The sequence below is a fragment of the Salvelinus namaycush genome, chromosome 28 (assembly GCF_016432855.1).
Source record: "Salvelinus namaycush isolate Seneca chromosome 28, SaNama_1.0, whole genome shotgun sequence".
In the NCBI taxonomy this organism is placed as follows: Eukaryota; Metazoa; Chordata; class Actinopteri; order Salmoniformes; family Salmonidae; genus Salvelinus; species Salvelinus namaycush.
This window is the reverse complement of record NC_052334.1, coordinates 21,052,195-21,064,719: the sequence shown is the minus strand read 5'-3', so window position 1 is coordinate 21,064,719 and position 12,525 is coordinate 21,052,195. Positions and strand designations below refer to the sequence as shown.

At 42.4% G+C, this 12,525-nt stretch overlaps 1 protein-coding gene across 3 annotated transcripts in view; it reads left to right on the top strand.

Moving 5' to 3' along the window:
* Positions 1-4,486: 4,486 nt before the first annotated feature.
* The window catches only part of LOC120023102 (rho-associated protein kinase 2-like), a 49,780-nt gene continuing 41,741 nt past the window's right edge, over positions 4,487-12,525 (top strand). For 2 of the 3 annotated variants that reach the window (XM_038967075.1, XM_038967074.1), the window contains exon 1: positions 4,487-5,308. In XM_038967075.1, coding sequence (XP_038823003.1) covers positions 5,210-5,308 — 99 coding nt within the window. In that variant the 5' untranslated portion in view covers positions 4,487-5,209. The remainder of the gene's footprint in view (positions 5,309-12,525) is intronic. The other variant, XM_038967076.1, reaches the window with a different exon arrangement.

The following is a 12,525-nucleotide window of genomic DNA, read 5'->3' as shown; positions in this document are numbered from 1 at the left end:
ACAGAGCCTTTCTCTAGTAGATAGAGCAATGGGGATATCTCCACAATAAAAGGAGACCTTGGCACTATTGATCTGCTCCTCTTCAGTGAGTTTCATGGTCATAAAAGACAAGGATTTTCAAGTATATCCTCACTCACTGATTTGTGGACAACAGGGTAGCGATCTCACCAGCAAAGGATGGTGGGCAACTTTGGACTATGTGCAATCTCTGCCATCGTGGAGGCCATTTTGCATCTCTGCAAGCCCCTGGTCAGACCGAATCAGATGTGTAATTCTAATTCTTATCATAATTTATATATTTACATTTTTCACATCCTAATGCTATTGATGATAATGATGTACTGTATCTTCAGCCACATCTCTGATGTGTACAGTAAGGTTATGGTAATGGAGTGACTTCCATCATGGAAGCAAAAACAGGACTGCTGCTCATCACACCGCTAAGGGATTGTGTCAATCAGGAGTTGAGACGACACCCATTAGCATTGTTTCATCACTAGTGTTCAGGGTCGTAATGCTGCACTAGGATTTACCATTGACAAGTGATGCCGACTCTCTCTTACAATCAAATTTGCTTGTCATTCTTGGATAATTGTCTGGAAACAATGGTCCAAACTATTTGTCAAGCCAAACTACTGAAATAAATTTAACAATTCTTTAATCAGTCACACATGTCATAGATAATCATATTTACATTCTATTTTTTTAACAGTTATTTAATCTTTTATTTAACTAGGCAAGTCAGTTAAGAACAAATTCTTATTTACAATGACGGCCTACCCCGGCAAAACCTGGACGACGTTGGGCCAATTGTGCGCCCTATGGGACTCCCAATCACGGCCGGATGTGATGCAGCCTGGACTTTTATTACGATATGAGGAATCATCTCACTTCCCTGTCCTTCATCCTGTTCTACATTTTGTCATTTTCCAGTGTTAATCTGTCTGGATTATAACATTTTGTCAGTGTTTATTTTGCTTCATCAGAGTTTATACTGCCAGTAGACACTAACATTTTTGCCATCTATTTATTTACTATGTTTTGGTGTCATTACGTTTGCTATGGCTTCATAGAGGAATTGTTTGCTCAATTATCTTGTATATCTAGTATGTCTTCAAATCTTTTGGTGCAAAGATTAAACGATTTCTCCCCCATAGACTTCTTTCAACATCAAATTAGCTTTTTCGATTTTCATGTGCAATTTTTCCTGCCAAAATCTCCACCTTCTTGCCAACTTCTTTTTCCATCCCTCCATTTCCCTTTGAGTCTGAACCTTTTTTCTCTTCCACTGAACACCAATGGGAAATGTCATGTCACACACCCTCCAGAGCTATGGGTTGCATGTTTTGTTACAAAAATGGGAGAGTTACACACAAACACGTGTGCATTTACACACACACAGAGGTGTCAGGTCTATGATGTACTCTCTCTTTCACACGCACATACACTAACTAAAATGAAGTTTAGATATTCATTCTCTCTCCATCCATGTATTGTTCTAACTCCTCTCTCTTGACTCCCTTCCTGATGACAGTAGTGTTTGCCCATGTTCATATTGGAGTCTGTTGACTCTGAATATATGCACTGCAACACAATCTGACACGTGTTGATAGTCAGCCATTTAGGCTTTGCCTGTCCCGTGCCAAGACTGAGATTCTGTGTCACAGTAATCATTGCCTTGAATTTCAGTCTCTCGCTTATTATTATTTATTTATATATATTTTTGAATGTGTCTGATATTTCCAGACTCGGCCACCTAGCCTTTGCAGTCATTATAGTGCACACTCCAAGAGTAGCAATTCATTTTCAAACAATTCAATTTTGTACAGACTAATTCTCAATGATTCCAACCAAAATCAGAGATCACATAAGAAACATAAATTCTGAGGAATCATTTCCATTTCTTCATTCACTTTTTCTTCATTCACTTTCACCACCATATGTAATGTGAACCAGAGATACTTGGACAAATATAGCCTTGAAACTGGACACGTGTAGTGTATACGGTTCTTGACAGATGTGGGAGACAGTTGAAACTGAGACAATGAAACAGTTCGGGTTTCTGTCTGACTGCAGAAATGTGTGTGCCGGTCTGTGTGCATGCACGTGTTGAATTGATCTCATCTGACCATTGCTGTCTTTATCTGGGTGCATCTCAGTGAAAAATAACCATGTGTAATGCTTAGAATTGCCACTAGGTGTCAGGGTAGATATTCTTTGCTGCCAACACGGTGGGCCTGAAAATACAACTATGATTATTATTATTTTTTTAGCAGAGCCCCCTTCTAACACTTCCACATACCTTTGAGTGGCCCTGACGCATAGACCTACTCACCCGAACACAACGGCAAAACACACACACACCTTAATATCACCTTCATCGTTGTGACCGAAAAGACAATTCAACCCTCCAGTGTCAGCATCATCAGTCTTGCTAATGCTTACAGGAATGAAGTGGAAAGCAAATTGTATTTGGTTAAAGTCATCTGCATATGTTATGGTGGAGAGATTAAGAATAAAAGAGAACGTTCAGCACCCATCTAATGAAATTAAATAGGCTAGGTCAACAGCCTAAGATATGCAATGACAACTTCATATTCAAAATCTTTATGACAGAGTAGAAATACACAAAAAAAAACATGACATTTTTCATGTCACTTTTCAAACGTGAACAGAAAAGCTGCCTTAACTCTCGCTTGTGTACTACTCCACAGTGCATACGATGATGCTCGCTAGTAAGACTCCCCACTTTGTACAAAAGAAAATAGACAAAAAAACAACTTTGTTGTGTTGATGTATAGCTGATCAGCTTTTTTTGTGACTTGTAAACCCAACCCTCACATTTAGCTAAAAGACCCTTCTTCCTACAGCACCAACAACTCCTACTTGTCCCAAGCATCCCCCTACCCCTTCTATATTTGATCTTATGGTGAATTCTCAACCTTTTTGTGTACATTTTATAGTATTATTTATTATTGACAAAATTACATTATTTGGACTGGGCATTTTATTTAAATGTCAATGCTTGGTGAAGAGTCAATTGTTTCTTTTATAATTAAAGTGAAAAAAAATTGCAAGAAATGGAAATAACCCTTGTCTTTTTATTATGAAGTTGTTGCTATAACTTGTTGCCAAGATTGCTTTGAAAATAATAATGTTGTGCTGTAACAGTATTTGCTTTATTCAGTGAATTGCTTATGGAGACTAATAAATAGAGGCACACACCAACTTGTTTCATCTTTGTCAATATCCGTTCATGTAAACTGCAGACACGTGCTCACACACGTTATTTCCCCTTCTCTTACCATGGCGCAAAATACTCAAATATTATTTGGACACATTGTGTCTTATTCTTCACTGCGCATCACAGAACACTTGGGGTGGCAATTAGCAAAAAGTCTGCACCATCCGTTACAGCATAATGAACAAAGGAGAGACTGGTGCAACCACAGAGTGACATACTGATACTCTACTGAAGGTACAGTATGTAGTTCTACTGTAGGTACCAATACATCAAAACAACACCACAAATGGCTTATAATTACTGGGAGCAATATCATCATTGACATCGAAGGACAGCCATACAGTATGTCTACCTCTAGCCTGGGCAGCTGCTAATAGACTTTATGGATCTCCACCACAGGAGGTTGGTGGCACCTTAATTGGGGAGGATGGGTTTGTGGTAATGGCTGGAGCGGAATTTGTAGAATGGTATCAAATACATCAAACACATGGTTTCCAGGTGTTTGATGCCATTCCACTAACTCCTTTCCAGATATTATTATGAGCCGTCCTCCTCTCAGCAGCCTCCTGTGATCTCCACTATGGTCTGGGCTTGGAGTCCCCCGGCGACCGGTTCATACATAAAACATTCTCCATTCAGGCTGCAAAGGCTTCGATTTCCTCTTTAACTAGATTTAATGAGAGAAGACTGAAAAAAAACGGGGAAAATATGCATACTTTCTTAATGAACACACAATTTTCCACTACCAGGCTAGAGTGGATAAAGCCTACGAATGCTACTTCCTGATGTTGCGCCCTGCGTTCAGCCAATCAGGTTGCAGCAGTCTGTTGTTTACCCCTGGCTGAACACGGGGCGAAACACAGGAAGTATAGCATTCCTAGGCATTACCCATTCTAGCATAGTGGTGGGAAACGATGTGGCAACCCATCAAGAGGTTCAAACCTATTGTTGAAACAAGGTGTTAGCGTGATAGTCACATGGACAGTTGTAGGGTCGCAGGTTCAAGTCCCAACAATATCAAGAGATAGATACCTATGTGCTGTTAAATAGTGGAAATAATGTATCAATCAGATGAATCATTACTCAGTGTGAAGAACGTATTTGTAAAACTTTAGGAGAGCTTTCATCACATTGGCCTTCCTATGGTTCATCATGCAGCTTCCCACGTTGAACAGCAGGCTATATAGACAAGAGGAGACTTATGGGTAAATGAGGCGGCTGTGTTTGCATGTTGATATCAGAAGAGGGAGGAGAGAGATCTAGCTCTGGAAGTGGAGTATGTAGTGTACGAGGAATCCACGGTGGCTAACTGCAGTTAGCCATTCCGACAAACCTTTGTTTTTGGGCATGCAGGGATAAATACCCATGTAGTGCATGGGAGAAGAACTGATCATAGAAAGTGTAACGATTCATCACGCAAACTATTTTGGAGAACGCTATTCTTACCCTGTACATTTGCCTATGACTGTGAGGCAGTCACAAAATCCATGTCATTTGAGAGTTTCTAAGGTTGGATTTTAAACACTGCGGACTGTTTTAGAAACATATTTTTGAAATTGAAGCAAAGCATTTCGGAGCGCCCAAAAAGAGAAGGGGAGGGGGGTCAAAGAAAACGCCCTGTTGCTGAATCTTCTAAAAATGTTAACTTAATCGCCGTGTGGACCGTAGAGAACATTTATATTGAATATGTTACCATACGTTTTTACCTTCATTTGCGTTGAACGACATCTCCTAACTAATTGGCAAGTTTGAGGAGCGGCGCTTCTCCCTTCACGGTGGATTATGTTTTCCCCTTCATTGTGGACACTGTAATTCCGAAGCGATTTCAGAGGGCGGTGAGTCGGAGGCTGCTAGGCCCACCGCGATTGCTCAAGAACAAAAATATTTTTTCTCATGTAAACTCTTAAGACTTCTCATAAGGCTCGTCTTATATGTAAACGAAACGGGCATTAATCAATCGCAAAGATGTCGCTTGGTGCAGAGAGAAGGATGGAAAACCGGTTGAAAAAGCTGGAGGCCATGATCAAAGATCCAAGATCTGCGATAAACTTAGAAAGTTTACTGGTAAGTCTGCTTAAATATTTTATTAATTATTAATAGGTCCCATGTTTTCGCATTTTGAAGCAACCGACAAAATACATAGCAATAAGGAGACTTCTTACGCCTTTAACCAAGATATGTATACATTTTGATGTTCGGATAATACATTGTAACCGAATTTCCACAAAGCCTTTGATGCATGTCAACAACATTCACTTGAGAAATTATAGGCCTATTGCACTATATCTTTTAGATTAACAAACTGTATTTGCACATTATCGCTAGCCTACATTTTAGCACCGATAACCGCACCATGTGTATCCTTCTATGACAATGTGTAGCCGAGCCAATATGCTAATAGTAATTGCCCGGCTATTCAGATAACATGCAGACGAGGCCTATAATGAATTACTCCCGGTAAAGTTACGATAATAGTTGCTACATAAGCCTATGTAAGGGTATAAGGACAGTCATAGAAAATAATTGCGCCCTTAGTTTTCTAGTGACATATGAGAGCATTTGATGCAGCAGACAACATACTTTAACTATAGCCGTAGCCTTTAACTGTCTGTTTGAAGATTATGGGGAATAGTGGAAAATGTGTATATCGTTGTAGGTTACTTCTATGGAAACATTTATTCCGTTCAAATCCTTGAGCGATCTTCCACTTGGCAAGGGATTGGCCCACTATATGGGATATGCACCAGACGGGTACCACTACCAACGGCATGCCACACGCGCGCTTGTCTCTTATACAGACAGATGCGTTGTAGTAGCTGCCAAAGAGAGGACTGGGTTGTAGACCTCAGCCAACTGTTTAAGAGGATAATAACAAGTAAACGATTGAGGAGCATTTACCCAGACAGGCATACTCACTGCTGTGGAATGTCGAGAGGACTGTCATCTGTTAATTAATAGGCCTGAAAACATTCCGCATAAACTTATTGTGATAATAGTTGTTCCAGACTGAAATAGCCACACCTACATCCTAAACACCCATCATTTACAAATGTAAGTATTTCCATCTAAATCTCCCTCAGACATTTTTCAGAACTGAATTGAAGGCCTAGCAGTGGATTTTCCTGCAGTTACAATATATGCTATGTCAAGCAGTTTCTGAACCTGAATTAAACTTCTACAGTGCCAGTTAAAATCTGTTTAAAAGTGCAGAATGAATATAGTTTATATGCAGTGACTGAATCCTCAGCTGTTTATTTCCTGGGAATGAGTAGGAGGTGGATATCAAAGCTAGATGACTGTTCTAGACTGAAGTTGAGTGGGAAGAGTGCGTGGGTTTGAACAGGCTGGATCCTCTAGCCCTCTCGCCTCCCAAGCCATTTTTAGTGCCTCGCTCTCTGTTATCGCATGCTATGAAGAAGGCAGAGAGGACAAGCATCAGGCATTGCATTGATGCAGTCAGACTGTTTCTACATGCTCTGACCAGCAGCACATATTCAGACCTGTTTCTACATGCTCTGACCAGCAGCACATATTCAGACCTGTTTCTACATGTTCTGACCAGCAGCACATATTCAGACCTGTTTCTACATGTTCTGACCAGCAGCACACATTCAGACCTGTTTCTACATGTTCTGACCAGCAGCACATATTCAGACCTGTTTCTACATGTTCTGACCAGCAGCACACATTCAGACCCCCGGCATACCCTCCATTTTTCTCTTTAAAAACTTTGCCTAATGGTGAATTATGAACACAGTAATCGACATCCATTAACACCTATAAAAGCTTCTTACATATACAGTGCATTCTAAAAGTATTCAGACCCCTTCACTTTTGACATTTTGTTACATTAGCCTTATTCTAAAATTGATTCAATTGTTTTTTCTCATCAATCTACACACAATACCCCATAATGAAAAGCAAAAACAAGTTTTTAGCAATTTTTGCAAATGTATTAAAAATAAACTGATATCACATTTACATAGGTATTTAGAACCTTTACTCAGTACTTTGTTGAAGCACCTTTGGCAGCGAGTCTTCTTGGGTATGACGCTAGTTTGGCACACCTGTATTTGGGGAGTTTCTCCCATTCTTCTCTGCAGATCCTCAAGCGCTGTCAGGTTGGATGGGAAGTGTCGCTGCACAGCTATTTGCAGGTCTCAGAGATGTTCGATTGGGTTCAAGTCCGGGCTCTAGCTGGTCCACTCAAGGACATTCAGAGACTTGTCCCGAGGCCACTCCTGCGTTGTCTGAGCTGTGTGCTTAGGGTCGTTGTCCTGTTGGAAGGTGAACCTTGACCCCAGTCTGAGAACCTGGGTTCCTCCAGACATGACGCTTGGTATTCAGGCCAAAGAGTTCAAATTTGGTTTCATCAGACCAGAGAATCTTGTTTCTCATGGTCGGAGAGTCCTTTAGGTGCCTTTTGGCAAACTCCAAGCGGGCTGTCATGTGCTTTTTACTGAGGAGTGGCTTCCATCTGACCACTCTACCATAAAGGCCTGATTGGTAGAGTGCTGCAGAGATGGTTGTCCTTGTGGAAAGTTTTCCCATCTCCACAGAGGTTCTCTGGAGGTCTTTCAGAGTGGCCATCGGGTTCTTGGTCACCTCCCTGACCAAGGCCCTTCTCCCCCCATTGCTCAGTTTGGCCTGGCGGCCAGCTCTAGGAAGAGTCTTGGTGGTTCCAAACTTCGTCCATTTAATAATGAAGGCCACTGTGTTGGACCTTCAATGCAGCATCATTTTTTGGTACCCTTCCCCAGATCTGTGCCTCGACACAATCCTGTCTCTGAGCTCTACGGACAATTCCTTCCATCTCATGGCTTGGTTTTTGCTCTGACATGCACTGTCAACTGCAGGACCTTATCTAGACAGGTGTGCCTTTCCAAATCATGTCCAATCAATTGAATTTGCCACAGGTGGACTGCAATCAAGTTGTAGAAACATCTCAAGGATGATCATTGGAAACAGGATGCACCTGAGCTCGAGTCTCATATTAAAGGGTCTGAATACTTATGTAAATAAGGTTTTTCTGTTTTTTATTTTCAATACATTTTTTTTAAATTTAAAAAGTCTAAACCTGTTTTTGCTTTGTCATTATTGGGTGTTGTGTAAATTGAGGGATATATATTCATCCATTTTAGAATAAGGCTTGAACATAACAAAAGGGGAAGGGGTCTGAATACTTTCTGAATGCACTGTAATTATCCTGGATAAGACTAATTGCCTCAGCAGAACAATGCCTGGACCATTTTATGTCCTCGTTTACTGTAAACGTTTTTCATCCTGTACTCTTCTTGCTTTGCACTCTATGTACAGGTAACTGCCAAAATAAAGGAAACGCCAACATAAAGTGTCTTAATAGGGCGTTTGGCCAGAACAACTATAATGTATCTTGGCATATATTTTACAATTGTCTGGAATTCTTTTGGAGGGATATGGCACCATTCTTCCATGAGAAATTTCATCATTTGGTGTTCAAATAATGTTTTTATTTGTCTCATGCTTCATAGACTAACCGTGAAATACTTAGGGGTCATTTTTCAACAATGCAGAGTTAAAGAGAAGATCAATTGAAATAGTGACATGAGAAATAAATACACTGAATTAAAAAAAAAAAAAGTAAGAATTACATTGCTATATACTGAGTGCACAAAACATTAGGAACACCTGCTCTTTCCATGACACAGCTTTCACCTGGATTCACCTGGTCAATCCATCATCCCTTAATGATGTTATATCCACTTCAATCAGTGTAGATAAAAGGGAGGAGACTGGTTTAAAGGATTTTGAAGCCTTGAGACAATTGAGACTAGAGGTCGACCGATTATGATTTTTCGATACCGATTATTGGAGGACAAAAAAAGCCGATGCCGATTTTATTTAAAAAAAAATAATAAACAAATGTATATACACTGCTCAAAAAAATAAAGGGAACACTTAAACAACACAATGTAACTCCAAGTCAATCACACTTCTGTGAAATCAAACTGTCCACTTAGGAAGCAACACTGATTGACAATACATTTCACATGCTGTTGTGCAAATGGAATAGACAAAAGGTGGAAATTATAGGCAATATGCTTCCTGGCTGATGTTTTGGTCACTTTTGAATGCTGGCGGTGCTTTCACTCTAGTGGTAGCATGAGACGGAGTCTACAACCCACACAAGTGGCTCAGGTAGTGCAGCTCATCCAGGATGGCACATCAATGCGAGCTGTGGCAAGAAGGTTTGCTGTGTCTGTCAGCGTAGTGTCCAGAGCATGGAGGCGCTACCAGGAGACAGGCCAGTACATCAGGAGACGTGGAGGAGGCCATAGGAGGGCAACAACCCAGCAGCAGGACCGCTACCTCCGCCTTTGTGCAAGGAGGAGCACTGCCAGAGCCCTGCAAAATGACCTCCAGCAGGCCACAAATGTGAGCATATGGTCTCACAAGGGGTCTGAGGATCTCATCTCGGTACCTAATGGCAGTCAGGCTACCTCTGGTGAGCACATGGAGGGCTGTGCGGCCCCACAATGGCTGTGAGCTTTACACCACTCCAGCCAACGCTTGGCATTGTGCATGGTGATCTTAGGCTTGTGTGCGCGGCTGTTTGGCCAGGGAAACCTGTTTCATGAAGCTCCCGACAAACAGTTATTGTGCTGACTTTGCTTCCAGAGGCAGTTTGGAACTTCGCGGCTGAGCCATTGTTGCTCCTAGACATTTCTACTTCACAATAAGAGCACTTATAGTTGATCGGGGCTGCTCTAGCAGGGCAGAAATGTAACGAACTGACTTGTTGGAAAGGTGGTATCCTATGATGGTGCCACATTGAATGTCACTGAGCTCTTCAGTAAGGCCATTCTACTGCCAATGTTTGTCAATGGAGGTTGCATGGCTGTGTGCTTGATTTTATACACCTGTCAGAAACGGGTGTGGCTTAAATAGCTGAATCCAGTAATTTGAAGGGGTGTCCACATACTTTTGTATATCTAGTGTATGTAGGTCTACCGTAGGTGCCGTCTGCGGGTCTATAGCGCCACACTATGGCTCTTATCCCACAGTGAACTACTACCCACTTTAATAGCCCACCAGTAGGGGTCCCCCTTCCCAGTAATGCCCCTTATGTAGCAAACTATGTGGGTTTCACATCGGCCTGCACAGCTACATGCATTGGCATAAACACAATGCACCAAAACAACACCACCAATAGCTGATAATTACTGGGAGCAATATCAACATCGAAGGAAAGCCATACAGTATGTCTACCTCTAGCCTGAGCAGCTGCTAATGGACTTTATGGCTCTCCACCACAGGAGGTTGATGGCACTTTAATTGGGGAGGATGGGTTTGTGGTAATGGCTGGAGCGGAATTAGTAGAATGGTATCAAACACCATGGTTTTTCATTAGCTCCATTCCAGAAATTATGAGCCGTCCTCCCCTCCTTCTTAACTAGATTTAATGACGGCTGGGGAAAAAACGGGAAAATGTGCGTACTTTCTTTATGATACACCATTTTCCACCATCATGCCAGAGTGGCTAAAGCCTAGGAATGCTACTTCCTGATGGTGCGCCCTGCGTTCAGCCAATCAGGTTGCAGCAGTCTTTTTACCCCTGGCTGACCACAGGGCGAAACACCAGGAAGCATTAGCCTTTCTAGCATAGTGGTGGAAAATGATGTGGCAACCCATCAAGAGGTTGAAACGTATTGTTGTAACAAGGTGTTGGCTTGATGGTCACAGGTTCAATTCCCAGTTGAGCTAGCCCCCCAAATCGCTACGCTAGTGTCAGAAGTGTGATGGGGCTGCTGGGAGACCAGATGTTAAATCCAATATCAAATATTCTATTAGGCCCAACTTGAAGCTATATGATATCCTCTGCAAGTAGCCGACTTGTTGCGCACTTCATGATCATTGCACACAGCCATAAAAAACTTAACTGTTACAACAATATCAAGAGAGAGATCCCCATGTGCTGTTAAATAGTAAGGGCATTCGCTGCCAATGTTTGTCTATAGCGATTGCATGGCTTTGTGCTTGATTTTATAGACCTGTCAACAAGTGTGCCTGAAATAGCTAATAGAGTCCACTAATTTGAATGGGTGTCCACATACTTTTTTGTGTGTGTGTGGGTAGAGTCCAGTGTGTGTGTGCAGGAGTTGTTGGAAAAAAAAAGTCAATGCAGGTAGTCCGGGTAGCCATTTGATTAGCTATTTAGCAGTATTGTTTAGAAGTATGATGGCTTGGGTGTAGAAGCTGTTCAGGTTCCAGACTTGCTGCATTGGTTCTGCTTGCCATGTGGTAGCAGAGATAAGTCTGTGGTTTGGGTGGCTGTAGTCTTTGATAATATTTTGGGCCTTCCTCTGACACTGCCTGGTATAAAGGTTCCGGATGGCAGGGAGCCCGGCCCAGTAAATTACTGGGCCTTACGCACTACCCTCTGAGGCACCTTGCGGTGGAATGCCAAGTAGTTGCCATACAAAGTGGTGATGCAGCCAGTCAGTGTTCTTGATGGTGCAGCTATTGAACGTTTTGAGGATCTGAGGGCCCATGCCAAAGCCGTTGTCGTGCCCTCTTCACGACTGTTGGTGTGCTTGGACCATGATAGACCCCCTTGTAGTGCCAGGCAGAGGTTGTTGTCCTGGCACTACACCTCTGACCTCCTCCCTCTAGACTCTCATTGTTGTCGGAGATCAGGCCAACCACCGTTGTGTAATCAGCAAACTAAATGATGGTGTTGGAGTCATGTGTGACCACAGGAGGGGACTAAGCACACACCCCTGAGGGGCCCCCGTCTTGAGAGTCAGCGTGGCAGATGTGTTGTGGCCTACCCTCACCACCTGGGGGCGGCTCTGGTAGGCTCGTGGCTGAGTTTCCCTTTGTAGTCCGTAATAGTTTGCAAGCCCTGCTACATCCAACGAGCGTCTGAGCCGGTGTAGTAGGATTCAATCTTAGTCCTGTATTGTGTCTAAACCTGTTTGATGGTTCGTCTGAGGGCTTAGCAGGATTTCTTATAAGCATCCGGATTAATGTCCCGCTCCTTGAAAGTTGTAGCTCTAGCTTTTAGCTCGGTGCGGATGTTGCCTGTAATCCATGGCTTCTGGTTGTGATATGTACGTATGGTCACTGGGGGTCAATGCACTTATTGATGAAGCCGGTGACTGAGGTGGTATACTCCTTAATGCCATTAGATGAATCCTGGAACATATTCCCGTCTGCTAGCAAAACAGTCCTGTAGCGTGGCATCCGGGCCATCTGACCACTTCCGTATTGAGTGAGTCACTGGTACTTCCTGCTTTAGT